The sequence below is a fragment of the Podarcis bocagei genome (genome assembly GCF_964188305.1).
Source record: "Podarcis bocagei genome assembly, chromosome: 7".
Taxonomy (NCBI): Eukaryota; Metazoa; Chordata; class Lepidosauria; order Squamata; family Lacertidae; genus Podarcis; species Podarcis bocagei.
Window position 1 is genome coordinate 67,973,842 of NC_138132.1, and position 18,482 is coordinate 67,992,323.

Genomic DNA, 18,482 nt, shown 5'->3' on the forward strand with positions numbered 1-18,482 from the left:
GTGCAAACCCATTCACCTGGACCACATCTTCTGGGATTTGAGAAGGCTCCACAGGGGAAATCCTGCTCCCAATTGCTTCTTTCCTAGGTAAGCTGTATTTTCTGGTGTTTCCTCAGTTAAAGAACAGGGGAACCTCTAGAACAGTGTTTCCCAACCTCTGTTCCGCGGCACACTAGTGTGCCGCGAGATGTTGCCTGGTGTGCCGCGAGATGTTGCCTGGAGGGAGGCGGGCGAGTTGGGCGGCGAGAGGCGGGGCGGCAGCGGCAAGGAGAGGCCGCCCAGCGCGGGGCTCTCACCGTCTGCCTGCCTGGCTGCCTGCGAGCTCGGCGGGCAGCGCCTCCGTCCGCAGCGCCCGCCTCGCGGCTCTCATTCCCTGCCCCTGCCAAAGCTCACCCAGCCAAGCCGCGCTCTCCTTCCTGCCTCGCTTTGCTGCCTCCCCACCCCACCCCCAAAGCTTGGAGGTTCCCCGGCAAGGGGGAGGGGAAAAAATTGAAACTTACACTTTCGTGCGTCCCTCCTGGCGTGACGCTGCGCGCTGACGTCACGGGGCTGTAATGGTGGTGTGCCTCGAGATTTTTTTCATCAAACAAGTGTGCCTTTGCCCAAAAAAGGTTGGGAAACACTGCTCTAGAACTCTGTGACAACTCCCAAAGGAGTTTTGCAGAACGCTTTGCTAGGGCTTTATGGGGATGAGGGAAGTGTGCCAAGACCAAGTTTGTTTTTTGCCAACAAGCGATGTATTCAGACACATTCAAAATAACATTCTCTTCTCTCCTCTTAAGCTTCCTCTCAGCTTAATAGGCCCCTTAGACCATGAAGGTTCTCTTTCACACCTCATATTTTCAAGAAGAACAAAAGCACAGGGGGAAATTGTTTAAAGCATTAATTTATTACAAAATATATATCTCTACGTAGCCTGATAGTAGCAAGTAACAGATAGAGCTTGTATCAGAGGTATATCAAAATGTTGTCGTCCCCACATATTATATATAACACTGTTTATGCAAAGTATCAAAGCTTTTGTTAAAAAAAAATATATCACGTTAAAAAAATTCCTGTGAAAAAAATATAATTCCTGTGAAATTATCTTGAGGGAGAAACTGGATTCCCCCTTTCCATGCACCCTCACCAGCACACATGATGCCTTGCCTATGCAGTGCCACCATTCATGTTTTTGGGGCCTTACAACAACCTCCAAATGTTTGGGGATGCAACTCTGAAGAATCAGCCCCAGCGGATGAGTGAAGGCTTCTTTACAAAGCACGAGGTAACAGATCCCGGCCACAAGGAGCTTACAGTGAGAAATCAGTTGCAGTGGTGGATTTAAAGGCACTTGGATACACAGAGGCTCTCCGAAACGCCCTTGAAAGCACTTTAAGCAAAGCCTTGGGGCTTCATACTTTAGCAGATTCTGCCACCTTTTGGTCAGCCTAATGCAAAGTGAGCTGTTTTCTGGGAACTCTACAAGTCCCAGTCCTTGATGAACAAATAACTAACCCCTTATTGGAAGAGCTTTCGGGATGCCACACATCATTATTTCCCCCCCAGAATTTGGCAATTCTTCTGCCCTTCCCAGCTGCCCCCCAAATCCTTTTTTTTTTTTTTTTTGTAAACCAAGAAATATTTAATTTAAAAAAACACACGTTAAAAAATGGAGCAGAGTTAAAATCTTAAATTCTATCTTAAATTTAAAAGCAATACAAGTCCTAGGATGGGACTAGGCCCCATCAGCACATTTAAAGCAGTATGTTAAATAGCCATGGCTTCCCAAAGAAACTTGGGAACGGTGTTGAGAGCTGTTAGGAGACACCATTCCCTCACAGAGATACAAGTCTCAAGAGTGCTTTCACTATCAATCCTTCTTCCCAGGGAACTCTGGGAATATTAGCTCTGTGAGGGGGAATAGGGCTCCATTCCCCTATGCTGCCCCAAAATTCCTGAAGTCAATAGCTGGCGAAATAGCAGCTGAGAATGCTCTTTGTTAACGAGGAGGCTGGGTGACTTTGTGTAACCCAGGGCGGAAGCAATTCCAAACCCCTCTCGTGTCGGAGGATGCTCACATCCGCTGATGCATTATGTCGCTACAGCCACCCATAACCAACAACTGTTTGGGTTTGGGGGTTTTTTGTTTTTTTTCAATCTAGGGATCCAAACCACAGCACCCATTTCCTGCTGCTTCTAGGTTGGCTAGGGATTGCAGGGCTCCCACCTAGGGAGAGCAAGTTTCACTGAACTCAGCAAGACAAAATAAATATAGCTAAGTGCCATTAATCTAGAAGGGGAGGAAGGAGCATCCCAGGCCCACAGCTGAATGTGTCCCTCCAGGCAGCACCCTTTGCCAGCCTTGTTCTACCTAAAGTCCTATGCTGGGGCTGTGATCGTGACTTCCCTGACTAGAGAGTGGAGAAGGGAGGCTTTTAGCACGGCTGGAATGCAACCTCTTGTACAAGAGGCCAGAGACATATTTGGTTCCTCTCTGCTTTACACCCTGCCTTTCTATCTTGAGCATCTTGCAACTCTGGCTCGCTTGTCTTGTGCACCTGATGTTGGGTTTGTCAGTGAGTATCTCTTAAAGCAGGAGCTGCTGGACTTTGCCTTGAGCAGGACAAACTCTTTCCAGAGGGGGTTATATGTGCAGCTGATGACAGGTGCACCTATTCATATTCCGTTTTAGCTTTTTCCATCCCCAGCAGTTGGTAGCATAGAGAGAAACCAGGTCCCGGATCTCTGCCTTCTACACACACACACACACACACACACACACACACACCCATGTGGCAATAGCACATCCTTCAAGAGGCAAGCAGAGCAAGGGTGGAAGAAGGCAGTTCACCAGCCTGGGTGCCCTTTACAGATCAAAGACCTCAAACCTCAGTTCGTCACAGAAGTTTCCGTCGGCGCGGTCACCACAGCCACTCCACGTTAAGGAAAGAGTGCAGAGCACACCGCCGTGAGTCATCTGTGTAACCCTGAGCAAAAATGGTAAAGTGGGAGGTAGGGAGGCCGGGTCTGGGAACTGTAAGATAAGTTATGGTCTTCACTGGGGTCTTGGGGGCTTTAGCTCTGCTGGGATGGGGTGAAGAGAGAAGGTCTGCCGGGCCGGTTCAGCCCAAGAAACGTCGGTGCCTCAGCTTAAAACACCTAGTGATAAAAGCAACCCTCAGAAGGGGCAGACCCTCATTGGATAGAGTGCAGCCCTGGGGGAAGAGAGAGTTGGGCCACTGCTCTGTCCTCCCCACTGAAAACCTACTGCTTGGGTCGGTCAGGGCTACTGGTGGGTTTTCGCCACACGCTCAAAAAGGAAAGGGCAGTTGCAGTGCAGGTGTCTGCCTCGAGGCCATTTCACCAGCTCCCTCCCCTGCACCCCACATCAAAAATAAAATAATAATAAAGGCCAAAGCAATGTGAAGACAGGCCGGATGCTTTTGACCCAGCCCAAACTCCCATCAGAGGTCGCATCTTCAGAAGCATCCTGGGCAGCAGGGCTCACTAAGGGATTTTTTCCATGAGCTGCCCTGTCAGCCCTGCTGTTTCGTTGCTTCCTCCCTCTTCTTCCTCCGGGTAGCGGTAGCTGCAGTCATCCACCTCCTGGGCCAACTGTCCAAGTGGCACTAGTGGGGGGGGGGGAGAGAGAGAAACAGGCGAGTGATTTGCACAGCTGCCCCCCAGTTCCTATTCTGTGGATAGAATCTGATTTCCATTCCCAGTTTGTGCCTTCTGTGCTGAAGCTCCCGTCCATCTAGCTCAGGGCTGGCTGGACTGACAAGCAGTGAGGGTCTCGGGCCCAGGCCATTCTGCAGCCCTAGCTGGAGGTGTTGCTAGGAATGGAGAATGGGACCTTCTGCAAGCCAAGCAGGTGCTCTGCCACAGAGCCACCGCCTTTCTTCAAAAACAAAAATTCCACCCTGCTGCCGCCACCCCTGCCAGGGTCACTACTGTCCATGTGAAGCACCTCCCCACCCACCCCTCCATTTGTCTTCCGGCACAAACGTGGGGCGGATGAGAGAATTTTGTGGGTTTTTTTGTTTAAAAAGAAATCCCTGCTAACCTCAAGAGATCAGCTTCAAAGCCACCTCAGCACTCTTCAAATCTAAAGCCAGCTTCCCAAATGCCTCAGAGTTAAATGGAGGCTTTGGCTAGACAAGAGGAAGGCCTTCACGGGCCACCATATTCCCAGCCTATGTGGTGGCAAGGCAGCAAGTGGAAAAGGGCTCCTTTCTACCAAAAAAATGACAAATGTGTGCTGGTATCTGGCTTCACAGCTCGATGGGGACTGGACGTTTGACGGTCTATTGATCCCTGTGCCACCACTGTGATTGCCTCCTCACTGCCACCAACCCGTTTCTCTCGGGTACACACGGAGTCCAGACAGTTGTTAACATTAACAAATAATCAAGTTTATTTTATAAGCATGAACATGTTTATGGTTTCAGTTAATTTTTCTTGGCAGTTTCTTAATCTTAGTTTCTTTACTGACCTATACGTTCCTGACAACTTCAAACTGATTATCCCAACTATCTATCTGACTCCACCTAACAGTTCCTCTTACTCTCTCACATTAAAACTAGACCAACCCACACACTTATCCTCCCTCTTCCTTCTCCAACTCCCAACTGACTTCCAAACAACTCTAACTCCTCCCCTTGGGTTCCCACTGGCCAATGACTTCACACTCATTTAACCCTTTCCTTATGACCCACCTAGGAGGGCAAACGCCACAGGGACCCCACAGCATTTAGAGAGTGATTGATGTGGCTTTTCTGACTCAAGCAGAGAGGCAGGCTGAAAGGCAGAAGTCGCCCAGCTTTTTGGACCAGGGGGGCACATTTTTGAAAGTGCTGGGGGCACACGTCATAAAACGGCTGCTGTAGGCGGTGTGACATAACACAAAGTGAGAGAGAGTACAGTCATGGTGAGGTTTCTCCCATAATTGTCTTTTCATACGCAATCGTTCTGCCTAGGAAATAAGACAGTGGCAGGGAAAATGAACGAAAGGGAAGAGGGAAACAGCAGCCCTTTAAGTTGCCGGAGATTCCTTTCCACTGGTGTCCAAGCAGCTCATTCAGTAACCACAGCTCTGACTACAGTCCTTGGCTAAAAACACGGACAGGTAGGGCTGTGTTGCTGTGTGGAGGCTGAAGTGAAACAGGGAAGGAGGTGACCTCTCTGGGCCGCAAGGCCATGGGTGCCTTACAGGGTCAAAGCACAGCCTTCCGGTGGTGGGCCCTGAAGGAAGAAGTGACCGGGGGACCAGGCCAGGCAGAGGCAGGCTCTTGGGTGGTGGCTATTCTCAGCAAAAATTTAAAAATTCTCCACCGAAGCACGGAAAACAAGAAGCGGCAGCTGCCGGAGGTTGCAGCTGGGACCTTCTGCCTGCACATCAGTTGCCCAACCGCTGAGAAGTGCTGATGTCTGCAACCAACATGTATTGAGCAAAGTAATGTGATGGGTTTCCCCTCCCTATTTTGCACTGCATATCCTGCGATTTGGGCTAATTTTGCACAAGTCTGGTGTGGCACTCATGCGGAGGGAGAAGGGCTGCTCTGCAGAGCAACAAGGCCTCCCTAGCCCCCACTTCAGGCTCTGAAAGCCATTTTCAGACACCCTGTTTTGACTTCGGCGGATTCTGAAAAATAAGCCCACATCCTTCCAGATGTGCCTTAGTGGCCCCGAATATGCTAATCCTGTTTTTGTTTTTAGAAAGCAGAGGTTTTCAGGCAGATGAGCTGTGGGCTCACTACCACATTCCGTGCTTCTGTGGGGTTGGGGACATATCCCTTGGGTGACCGAGATGTGATTGGGGTGGCTCAGCCCTTGGTTAGGAAGGAAAGAGAGAGAGAGATAGCTTCTGGTTCCACTCTGCCTTAATGGAGGCAGCCCCCACGACAACATGAAATCGTTGGCAAAGGAAAAACAAGGATGATTGAGGGTTATTATCCTTGCAAATTCCCCCCAGGGACAGGGGGGAATAGGCTTCACTCGCAGTTCATCTTGGTACCCGGCTCTCACTCCGGCATAGATTGCGGGAGGCAGGGAGGCGCTGAGTGCAAAAGCACTTCGTCTGCTGAAAACCCATTAAGAAGCAGAGCTTCTCCCCTTAATTAGAGCTTAACTGGACTAAAGTACAGGTGTTGTACTAGCAAAGATGAGATCACAAACTGCAGAACATAAACAACTGCAAGGACTTTAAGGTTTGAATTTGAAATAAAACTTCATTTGGTGCAAGAGACGGTGGGGGGGAGGGGAGACTATGGTTTCTTTACTTAAAATTTTATTCTCTACATTTATGATTCAGCAACCCTCCTCTGACTGTTAGTTCAACCTATATTTGTACAGTACATGCAAGGATGGAAGAAATTGGATTATAAATATGGAATATAATTTCAAATGGAACTGTGTGTGTAAAAAAAGGAAAAAGGGAGGGGAGCTCTATATTGCAAAAGGTTTACCGTACAATGGAAACTTAGAGCTGACTCTTTCCCATCCTTTATTATTTACAAACTGAATAATGCTAAGAGGACTTGGAATTTAATATAATTGGAAGTATAATTGCACATATACAGTTGGAAGGAAGCATGACAGGAGTCTGTGAACTGCCAAGGAACTGATAAGGTTCTTTACTGAGTCATCTGCAGTTTGACATACCGCTCTTCCTCCCAGGCTGAGAGGGGAAATGGTGACAACAGGTAATATTGACTGGGACAGAGTGACTTTTGCAGCTGTTGTTAAAGTTGCAAAACAATGAAGCACAGGACAGAGAGACAGAGAAATCTCTGAAACAACAATGGGATATCAGCTCTGCCCAAGGCATGATGGATAACAGCAACAACCAGGGGAAATAAAGACATGACATCTTACAAGGACAGGAAGAAACACCACGGACAAAATAATTGCCACACACAGCAAGAACAAGGATATAGTTTGAGTTCCTCACTTGTAGTTTTATAAATCATTTAATGTGTCCACACAAATAGAAGTTATTAATATCGCAGTTGTTGTATAAGGGATTATTATTATGACCAGTATGTAATTGAAATTAATAAGATTATGGAATGCAGAAATAAAATCATCAAACCATCAAATCTAGCACAATTTGGTATTTGAACGATTGGTATTAATAATTGTATTATACATTGGTATTATTATAATGAACTATTGGGCTGTAATTGAAAACTGATAAATATTATTATGAAAACAAAAAATAAAAAAGAAAGCGAGAGAGAAACTCCAGGCATTTGAAATAACATTTAAGTGTTGGAAATGTAAAGAAACAGAGGGTACGTTTTATCATATGTGGTGGGAGTGTAGGAAGGTTAAAAAAAATTAAGAAATTATATATAATGAAATGGAAAAAAATGTTTAGAATAACCTTTATTTAAAAAGCAGAAGCCTTTCTATTAGGTATTGTAGGAGTGGAAATTTCAAAAGATCAGGAAAAAAAATGTTTATGTATGCTACGACGGCCGCTCGAGTGATGTTAGGCCAAAGATGGAAAGAAGAAGCAGTCCCCACTAAAGAAGAGTGGCAAACCAAGTTAATGGACTATGCTGAAATGGCAAAACTAACTGGAAAGCTCAGAAATCAAGATGACAATAAATTTTAAAAAGAATTGGAAATGTTCATTATGTATTTGCAAAAGTATTGTAAACAGATAAATACATTGGCAGGATTTTAAGAATACTTGTAATTTTAGTAGTATAGGGAATCTGAGGTTAGAAAAAAATTGGAGTAGTAATGATATGCATTTGATAAGAAATTTAGGGAACCAGGAATGGGGGTCGAGAGGAAAGTCATGGGATTCGGAGAATCCCACTTTATGGAATTGATATGGTTTTATGTATAATTTTCTTTGTTTGTGGATGTTATTGCATTTGTTACTGTTTGTTTTTTTATTTTTGTTTTTGTTACTTTTGATGAAAACTTAATAAAAATACTTTTATTAAAAATGAAATAATATTTATTCCAGGCCCAACATATTTCAGGGGGAAAACGGCCCCAAGGAAAGCTTTTCTTCCTAGATGCATCAGGCCTAGACTAAAGCTTATTTCAAGTGTCATAGAACTGTAGAGGTGAAAGGGACCCCAAAGGCCATCTAGTCCAACCCTCTGCATTGCAGCTAAAGTGTCTGACGGCTATCCAACCTCTGCTTAAAAACCTCCAAGGAAGGAGAGTCCACAACCTCCCAAGGGAGACCATTCCACTGTTCTGCTCTCCAGAGTATCTCTTTTTCCTCCTGGGAGCCCTGAGCTGCTAGGAGCTGAACCCGCAACCTGGGAGGTTAAAAAAACAACACAGGGCTTGTCTTTCTGAATCGTGAAAGAAAGAAAGTCCAGCCCTTTCACCAGCCAGGGTTTGCATGGCCAGAAAACCAAAAGGCTGCAGTGACCCAGGAATGCTGAATGGCTGCAATGGGGACCCCCACTAACCCTGGACAAAGCACCCCATTGGGGTGTGTGAGGGGGGAACAGAGAGCAGGTTCCTGGCAGAGGATCACGCCTTGGTCTTACCTTTCAGGATCACAGCCGGGAATTTCTCTCGAGCCCAGGATCTGAAGATGATGCAAAAGAGCACCAGGAACAGCACGCACAGAAGCAAGGCTACCGCCAAGGCGATGCTGATGGGGACCAGATGGCTGTCCTGCTCTGAAAACAAGGAGAAGGCATCCCTCAGAAGTAGCCCCAAAACTAAGCCGAGCTCCTGTAGGAAGTCCTACAGGTGTGCTTGGGCTCAGGAGAACAAGGCTGAAAAGCCTTCCTTCACCACTGAATACTTGCCCCAGGACAAGTAGTACTAAACCTACATTTAGAACAAGTATTAGGAAGAAAGATCCATGTTATCCGAGGCCTAAGGAGAAAACCAGGTACTCCAGCTCTGCATAGGGGAACAGGCCTGCTGCCTGGGAAGAGCTCTGGGATCTCTAGCACCAGGTACCTGGCAGTACCCGCCCAGTCCACCAGGTGCCCAGCAGTGGCACCACTTTGTCCAAGATGGAGGCACAAAGGAGTCCGAGACCTCCAACCCAGGATGTGGCTGTAACAAAATGCTCAGAGGCAAGCACACCTATCTACCAAGAAAATGTGACTCATTCCAGGAGAGGTGGACATAACTAATTGTGTACCAAAACAATGGATGGTCATTATTTCAAAGCAGGCAGCCTCTAGAAGGCTGTGAGGCTGGTGTGGTATTTTGCCTCGGAACGGATGGGTACCTGGCCCTCACTTGAACTCCTGAATGAAGCAAACATTTTTTCTGTTATTACAGCCCACAATGGAAACTCATCATCACCCTAAGCATGGAGTTTTGAACATTTCAGGTACTGTATTTTTCACTCTATAAGACGCACTTTTCCCTTCCTAAAAAGTAAGGGGAAATGTGTGTGCGTCTTATGGAGCGAATGCAGGCAGGAGGCTCTGCTCAGCACTCCCTTTAAAGAGCCGCGTGGAGCGTGTATGCGGCTCTTGGGGGCTTTTCCCCAAGGAGGGAGAAAGGCTGCCCTTCTCCCTCCTCAGGGAAAAGCCCCCAAGAGCCACACACACACTCCACTCGCTCTTTAAAGGGAGTGCGGCTCTTGGGGGAGCCTTAGTTGTGCGCAGCTTCTCCCGGACAGGGGGTGAAGACTCCCCTTGCTCCCGGGAGAGTCTGTGCGTGGCTATCCCATAAGCCAGGACAGCCAGCGGGATCGCTGCACTGCGATCCCGCTGGCTGTCCTGGCTTCTGGGATTCAGAATATTTTTTTTTCTTGTTTTCCTCTTGCAAAAACTATGTGCGTCTTATGGTCTGGTGCGGCTTATAGAGCGAAAAATACGGTATGTGTCGCTATGACCTCCAGGGTGAAAAGAGGTGGTCGTGTTGAGCATGCGAGAACGTCAACTGAGGGGGCTTCAGAGTGACCAAGGATAGCTGAGGACCAGTGTGTACTGTTTCTGGCCATAAGGACAGTGGCGGAGGAAGGGTGGGTGGTGCAGACCACCCCAGGTGTCATCACTGAGGGGGGGTGATAAAATGAGTTTTTTAAAAAAATTGGGCTCACAAAACTTTAGGAGTGATGTAATGGCTTAGGCGCCTGCAGGTTCTGCGCTGCCTAAAATGGCAGTGTGGGATTTGCCTCTGCCTACTGCCTCTCCCTCAGCCGCCCTACAGTGTCGGAGAGGCTTGCCCTGCCCCCATGGGTGGATCACCCCGCCCCCGGCCGCAGGACATGCCCCCACACTAGGCACCCGAGCGGCTAGCTACGTTGCTGCATGCAGAAAGGCACTCGAGAGCTGAATCGGAGGAGAAGAATGAGAGGCAGGAGCAGCAGACAAAGAAGAGGTGTAGAAATAGGATGATTTACCAGTCTAGAAGCTAAACGAAAAAGAAAACAAAAAAAATGTAATAATACGTTTTCCACCCAGTTAGGGTCCTTGAAGCAGCTCATAGTCAAACCCAGCAATTCAGAAACTAGAACAGCTGCCAAAAATAAATCCCCCCAAACCAAGCTGCAAAATGACTGTGCATCAACTGAGTGTTCTAGCAAATGTTATTCTCCTCCCTCGAGAGAGAGAAGCCAGGTCTCCAATGTCGATCACAAGCATTTCCATCAGTCACTATTAGTGTGACACACAGTAGAGGGTGACTTGCCCTTATTTCCTTTTGCCACCCTCCTCTGCCTAGAGAGCAAAGCCCTCTGAGTGACGTCTGCCAAGCTGCTGGTCGTTCAGCACTTAGAGAGATGCAGCAAACCCTCACCTGTCTCCTTCGTTAAAACCGGCCAAGTCGGGGGTTTTGTAGGGCCTTCTGTTGTCGTATTGCAAACCACATCAGTTTTCGCCGTCCCAGGAACTGAGATCTGATTAGCTGGACATCTGCAGGCAATCACAAAGTCCCATTAAAACACACACCAGCAACTATGATACTGAGAGAGAAAATGTTTTTGCTGGGTTTTTTAAAGGACTTACTGTGTCCAGTTTTGGCATTTGCCAGATATCCAGGCCTTAAACTTCCCTTCAGGACACTCTTGGCAACCTTTGAGGAACAGGTGGGGGTTACTTAATGGAAGTGAGGCAACAAACCCAGCCCTGCCCTCTGGCCTGGTCAAACGGACTCCCAAACTCACCAAGCTTACAAGAGCTTGAAAACCTCTACCCCTTCTGCTGGCAAGGAAGGCATGTAACATTATTTCCCATATATTTTGATGCCTTATAATTCTTCTCGGTTGGGGAAATGGTTTAGTTTGGCCCTATAAGATGTTGTTTCGTCTAAAACAGAAAGCACCTCTTTGCTGACTAATATTCAACAGGGTCACTAGATTCTCAGAGAACACTTGTGAGGTGTCACTGGAAAGTGAGGGGGCAGCATTGGGGGTGAGATGTTGTTGATGAAGGAGGTGGAGCCTCGGACACATTCCTTTCTCTTATTTCTGCGGCACCTTTTCTTCATGTTCCAAAGCCTCAAAAGAAGGTGCCCAGAGATGGCAGGAAACAGCCCATAACCTGGGGACAGCCCAAGTTTATTTCCAGGCACCTCTCCCTTCTGTTCCCCATCCTCCCCTTTGCGCCCTCCAAGTCAGCCTCCCCTTCTCCATCTTCTGTCAGCTAGACACCCTTCCCCACCCCATGCCTCTTTTCTCTATCTCTCCAAATCGTCTTTCCCTCCCTCTAGCGCCCCAGAAGCACAGCAACCAAAGAGGGACCTTTCTGCCCACCCAACTTGTCTGTGACATGAGGGTCTCTCCGCCAACAGTGCCACATCATGGACATATCTCCAGTCTTTGACACATTCCTACCCATCCTAAGCCCTCACCTGCTCCGTTCCACTCCTCTCCAATACCACAGATGCAGCTGCCGCACTCTAGATCTCCGCATTCATATTCAGGGGCGCATTTGCAGACAGCATCAGAGTCTTCTGAGCAGCGTCGCTCATACTGATATTTGTCTAAAGAGTTAATGCATTTTTAGAGGTCCACATTATACCCGAGGAAAGGGGCCGTTGGCTCCATCAAGCAGCTGTGGCCACACAAAGTGGCAACCGAGTCAAAGGAGGAGTTCTGGAGGCAAGCAGGTGGGCTCTGCATGACAAGGTGTTTGGGAGAGAGCCTTTCTGGCCTCCACTAACTAGTACCCTTGGTTACTAGTTAATCTGACAATTGGGAGGGGCCATCCACCTGTCAATCACCTGGCATCACAATGATGTCAGGGGCAAGGTGCTTTGAACGATAAGAATATGAATGTGTCAAATGCGGTCCACGGGAAACCTCTTTAATTAAATTGAATTCGTTGGCATTTGTATAATTGGGTTAATATTGGAAAACTAATAAATTTTTTTGTCAAAGCACCCTGCAACATGGGCATAGCTGGGGTGGGGGGTAGCTGCAGCTCCTAAATCAAGTAAATAAATATAAATACTTAACTAACTGACCAATTGCATCAGAGATATTTCGGTTCTGCCCCCCCAACATAACGCCTACCCCCCCAAAAAAAATAAATCCTGGCTGCGCCCATGCCCTGTAAGGTGCTGCTAAAATGAAGGGCTTTTCCCTCTGTTTTAGCAGGGCTTTTGTTGCAATCACATTCCTGAGGGTTTGCATTGGAAGACCTGCTAAATCGGTGGAGGGCTTCGGTATGGCTCTGAAAAGCAGCTGCTGGGCATCGCAGATGGAGAGTGTGTGCTCAGGTTCTCATTGTGAGGACATCCCTTTGGGGCATCTGCCCACTGTAAAAACTGGATACAGAGCTAGATGTGCCACTGGCGATGTGATACAGCTCTTCCCGTGTTTGCATGGCCTTGAGGATGCATGAAAGTGCTTACGGGCTACCCTGCTCTCTAGCAAATTTGCATTGCACCTCTCTTGTGCATGCCCAGCTCTTGTGGACTCCCCACACCCCTCACTGTCCACTCCTGTCTCCGCCCACCTTGCACCCTGGTTCCCCATCCCAAGCAACAAAAGCCCTTAAGATCTGGGTTGTGCCAATATTTCATCATGCAGAAGAGGCAAGTCCAGATACCCTTTTCCCAGGTGGCAGCATTACTCCACTTTCTAAAGGAAATTGGTCCAGATCATCCCTGCTCAGAGCCTGGGATGTCTCCTCGTGAGCCATCCCGGGGTTGTCCTGAGCATCAGCTGGCAGTCTCTCTCTCCACCACCTACCCTCTCTCTCCACCACCTACCCTTGGGATTTCTCACGCCCTGTTTGCAAATTGAAGCCCCCTTCGGAAGCAGCAGGCGCCAGCTGGGAGTGGGGATCGCGAACGGGAGGAGACACCTACCTTGGCACGGGGTGCAGGGGCTGCAAGTCTGGCGCTGGGCGTCCCGGTAGGTGCCTGGAAGAGAAGGGCAAAGGGGAGTCGTCAGAGGAGCGTGCTGAGGGGTCAGCCGGGCTCCGGCCAAGCCTCCCCACCTGTCCGCCTGCCGGGGCAGCCCCCTTACCTTTTTCGCAGCCCGCCTTGGCGGCGGCGAGGCATCTCCAAAGGAGGAAGGCGAGGAGCAGGAGCGGCATCGGAGCGGAGCGCCCCATCAGAGCGCGTAAGAGGCGAGTAGGGACTACTCTCGCTTCCTCGGGGCGGCGCCAAGCCTTTTGTGCGTCGGAGCGGGGCGCCAGCGACACGTGGGGGGCCCCGGGGCGGTTCCAGGGCCGGGAATCCCCACCGAAGGCGGGGGCAGCCCCTCGAGAGCGCCAGGGAGAGAGGCTCTAGACTTAGGACCCTCTCAAAGGCGAGATGGGGGGCGCGCACCCTTCCACTCCTGCGCGCAAAAGGCTTCCAGCTGGCCTTGGAGGGGACCAGCAGGCTTCACTCTCCTGCCCGCGGCTGCCGCCTGTTAGTGGGGTAGGGGTGGGGGCAGGTTAGACTCCTTTCTTTGCAGGGCCAGGGAGGTTAGACGACGTTGCTTCCAGCAAGGGCATCGTCCCTTCCAAGCACCTGTCCGGTTGCATTTTCCGCTCACTTGCCTTCTTCTCGCCAAACCTCACATGGGGGCGATGGGTGGGTGGGGGGAGTGGGGCTTTGCTCCGGAGCTCCAAATGCGCACTTTTTGCCTGCACGTGATCGGATCCCACTCAAAAACGGGGGGGGGGGCACTGCTTTGGAGCAGCACAACGCACACCGGGAAGGAGGGAGAAGCCACACACAGCACAACGCAGATAAGGGTTCAAGGCTAATCCAGGGAGGAGCATCCTCTTTGGGCTACGGAGTGGAAAAGAGGGGGCAGGACAGGCAGCAACGGGGGGCGGGTTCTGAGGACTTGGGCAATGGAGTCATTTGGGGGCACTTACAGGTAAGAAGTAAGCGTTGGTGGTATAATGGTGAGCATAGCTGCCTTATAAGCAGTTGACCCGGATTCGATTGCCGGCCCACGCAGAGTGTCTTTTCTCCTGCCAACCTAGCAGTTCGAAAACACGTCAAAGTGCAAGTAGATAAATAGGTACCGCTCCAGCGGGAAGGTAAACGGCGTTTCCATGTGCTGCTCTGGTTCGCCAGAAGCGGCTTAGTTATGCTGGCCGCATGACCCGGAAGCTGTGCACAAGCTCCCTCAGCTAATATAGCGAGATGAGCGCCGCAACCCCAGAGTCGGTCACAACTGGACCTAATGGTCAGGGGTCCCTTTACCTTTACCTTTACAGGTAAGAAAGCACCTCATGCATAATTCTGTACATCATGAAGCTGCAATGAAAGGATGGATAAAGATAGCATCACCAATTTGTTGTGGTCCATTTTATTATAACTGGAGTGGAGAATATTGCTCAATATGTTATATATCACCACTTAACTATAAACACATTAATACAAGTCATGAACAAACCAAATCATTACCTCCATAAGCTATGGGAGGGACATAAGGTGAATTGGTGTGAACCACTTCACTGATAGATAACAAGACCGTGATTAGTGGCTGATGAGCCCTTTCTCTTCAGTAATATCCTGTTTTAAGACATGAACTTTTTTTTAGCTTTCTTGGAAGCAAAGTCCTCAGATCACTGTAATCCAAACCGCTGCCAATTCAACTGAAATCACTACTAAGCCACCACTGCATAACAGACCCACTCAGGCAGCCACAGCAACCTCCCATAGCTCACTGCATCACTTGGGAAGCAGGAGGTGCGAGTTCGAGACCCACCGGCCATGTCAGGGGCCAAAGTGAGGGAACTCCTGGAGTCAAAACCAAACTGGGTGCTCCACAGAGAAGTACAGTGGTACCTCAGGTTACATACGCTTCAGGTTACAGACTCCACTAACCCAGAAATAGTACCTCGGGTTAAGAACTTTGCTTCAGGATGAGAACAGAAATCGTGCTCCGGCAGCGTGGCAGCAGTAGGAGGCCCCATTAGCTAAAGTGGTGCTTTAGGTTAAGAACAATTTCAGGTTAAGAACGGACCTCTGGAACGAATTAAGTACATAACCAGAGGTACCACTGTACTGTGACACCACCCAGCCATGGCAGCAGACAGGGCAGCAGGCATCAACCTGTACACCAGTGTCAGGAACTACAGGAGGAGCCCCATTGAGATAGAAGAGGGGGCCCTAGTTCGAATCCAGGGTCATTCCCACATTAGGAAAGGGGAGGAGGAGGATCCCACACAGGGACACCTAAGGAAAAGCGGGGGGGGGGGGAGAGAGTTTCACAGACCAATTATAATAGGGCTCCTGTGTGGGCCAACCAGACCTTTTAGCTCAACCCCCCCCCCCCGCAACCCACCTGACCAATCCACTCCCTCTATGTTACCTGATAGGTCAGCCATGAAAGATAACACCCCCCCCCTCATCCCAGCCTGTCCTCTCACAGCCCAGAGAATGGGTAGGCAAACCAGATCCGGCCCAATCGCCTTCTAAATTCGGCGTGTGGATGGTCCAGGAATCAGTGTGTTTTTACATGAGTAGAATGTGCGCTTTTATTTAAAATGCATTTCTGGGTTATTTGTGGGGCATAGGAATTTGTGCATCCCCCCCCAACAAAATATAGTCCGGCACCCCACAAGGTCTGAGGGAAAGTGGACAGCCCCCTGCTAAAAATGTTTGCTGACCCCTGGACCAGAGAATGGTGTGAGCAGTGAGCGAAAGAACTACTGCCTCTGATTCTGCCTCCCACCAACTCAGAAGTTTCTCCTGAGGCTTAATGAAGCCTGTTCCTAGGGGATCCCTAGCTACCCTTCCTTGCAACAAGGAGACATGTTCACGTTAGTTAGTTCCATCACCTTTCAGCTCAGGTAAACTGTGAGGGCCCCATCCTTGTCTCGTTTCATTGCAACGCCTCAACAACTGCATAATCTGTGTTTGTTTGTAGACAATGACCTCCCAGGTCTCATCCTCTTTTACCCGTTGGCCAAACAAGTCTGACCAGCGGTCTTTCAGTTTTTCATACCTACATTTCATCCGAGCGTGAATTTGGGGGACCCACTTCTTAATCAGGCTGCAGTGAGCCCAAAACGTATTATCACTGGAACACCAGTGGTTGTGAAGAAAAGGCGTTTGCCTTCACCTGGCAAGCAGAAAGCCCCCACCCCAGATAATAAGCTGACCATGATGCCCTGTGCTGGGAAGTACAGTATGTGAAATGTCAAAGGAGGAAGGGGAGTTGGGTTTCCTGTCACTGGGCTGGATTAGAAACATGAGCGGTAATCTTGCAATTGTGATTGAAGATAGAGAACTGTTAACTGTGGCTTCAAATAGGATGTTGTTGTGATTTTGAAACAGATAAAGCAGTTTTTCTGCTTGATGATACCTACACATATGCAAGCAAAAATGTAAAGTGCAGTTTAGATAAGTTATCCTAACTGAAAAAGCATTGGCACCACTGACCCGGTTGGGCATGTTCATTTTATTTTAATTAGCGGCTTATACCTGTTTTCTTCAACTTGGAAAATAAGACTGTTTTCTCTTGGAAAAAAGTATGTGCAGTTGCCTTTATTCTTAATAGAAATTATTCTGAAATGCCCATGCACTGACTCTCCAGCTACTAAACATGGGGTGAAGATTGAGTGCACAGAGAAATCAGGTGCTGTGAATGTTACTGCTGCTAAAAAAATTAAAATGGGGACAGGTGATGTGCTGCTCTGGTTATATGTTAATAGCACATTGTCTTGATAGTTTCTTCAGTGGCACAGCCAGGCTTGATGGGGCCATGGGCAGGTGGGGCATACTGCTACCCTGCTTCCCCCGCCAATGGTTGCTCAGTGCCCCAGCCCACTTGCCAAGCAGTTGAAAGGGACTAGACGACCAGGGAGGAGCGAGAGAGCACACCCCTCCCCACCCCAAATGTCTGAGATGGTTTGTATCACCAGTCTTTGGCTAGATCTTTTGATAATCCTAGAAATCACTGTGTAAAAATCTAGGAAACTGCAGACCATTAGCTTAATATCTGTTCTGGGAAAAGTGGTGAAAAGCATTACAGATATAATTCTGAATCATGCAGAAGAACAAGTCTTGCTGGAGCAGAACAAGCATGGCTTTTGCAAGGCCATCCTGTCGAACTAACCATTCTGAGTTCTTTGAGAATGTCAATAAGCATGTGATCTGGTAGACATTGTGCATCAAGACCGTTAAACAGCTTTTGAGAAATTTCCTCAGCAGAGAAAGCTTAGCAGTCATGGGTGATGAGAACAAGTCTTTCCGTGATTCAAGAACTGGAAGCAGAATTGGTACAGCCAAGGACCCACAAGCTTTGGTGTGTGTTATGAATGCCTACCCCATTATTAAAATGGCCATGAGGTTACTATGGGATTGCTTGGCCCAATGTTTACATTCCACAATACTGTCCTTCGAGTCTCTCAAAGCTGCTAAAAAAATTCTAGCATTTGAAGATGGGCAATTTATTGAATTCTAATAATGACTTTAACCAATGACAGCTATTTGAACCGACTGACACGACCAGATGATTGGTTGTAAGTCACTCTGGGTTGCTTTGGGCAATATAAAGTGACTAACAAAAGTAAGAAATAAGATAGTAAGATGCAGTCAGCCCTTCTAAATAAACCCTCAGTCATCCTGTGAAGGCACCCAGGCTTGAAATTTTGGATATGCCAAAGAGCCTGTTGAAAAAGCTGTGCCGCTATTCTTACCAAGTGACTATGAAATGGTAAAATCCTAGTTTCTGGGAAATATCTTAACAACTTTGTTCTCTGGGAGTGAAGTTTAAGGCGGCAAAACTCTGATCAAACACTTACTGATGCCCTTACTCACACACAAGAGTCGAATAACTGGCTTTTCTGCTTTTACCACCCAAAGAAAATTTCTGCTATCAGAAGATTTAAGAACCAGTCTGGTGCATCATCAAGCCTGAAATCAGAGTCCAGAGGCATCATGCTGCCGCTTCCCACGTTGGCCAGCCAGATGCGCCTGAGAGCCTATAAGCAGAATGGGGAAACAGCAGTTGTTTGCTCTCCAAGCACCTGGAATTCAGGGGTAGACTTCCTCTGGACAAGGAGGTTCCACTTCGCTGTCATGGCAATCACATTACAGTGGTTACCTCGGGTTAAGTACTTAATTCGTTCCGGAGGTTCATTCTTAACCTG

General features: G+C 48.4%; 1 protein-coding gene across 2 annotated transcripts; it reads right to left on the minus strand.

Annotated features, from left to right (window-relative positions):
- Positions 1-870: 870 nt before the first annotated feature.
- TNFRSF9 (TNF receptor superfamily member 9) lies at positions 871-13,766 on the minus strand. Of its 2 annotated transcripts, none has more exons than XM_081201718.1 (7): positions 13,406-13,766; positions 13,246-13,299; positions 11,782-11,913; positions 10,938-11,004; positions 10,729-10,844; positions 8,508-8,637; positions 871-3,611 (listed from the first exon to the last, which is right to left on the minus strand). In XM_081201718.1, exons 1-7 carry the CDS (start codon positions 13,491-13,493, stop codon positions 3,578-3,580), a joined length of 621 nt encoding a protein of 206 aa, XP_081057844.1. In that variant the 5' UTR covers positions 13,494-13,766; the 3' UTR covers positions 871-3,577. The 2 variants fall into 2 exon arrangements, with proteins under 2 accessions (XP_081057844.1, XP_081057843.1); XM_081201717.1 differs by having other exon boundaries at positions 8,508-8,642; positions 13,406-13,709.
- Between the last annotated feature and the right edge of the window lie 4,716 nt (positions 13,767-18,482).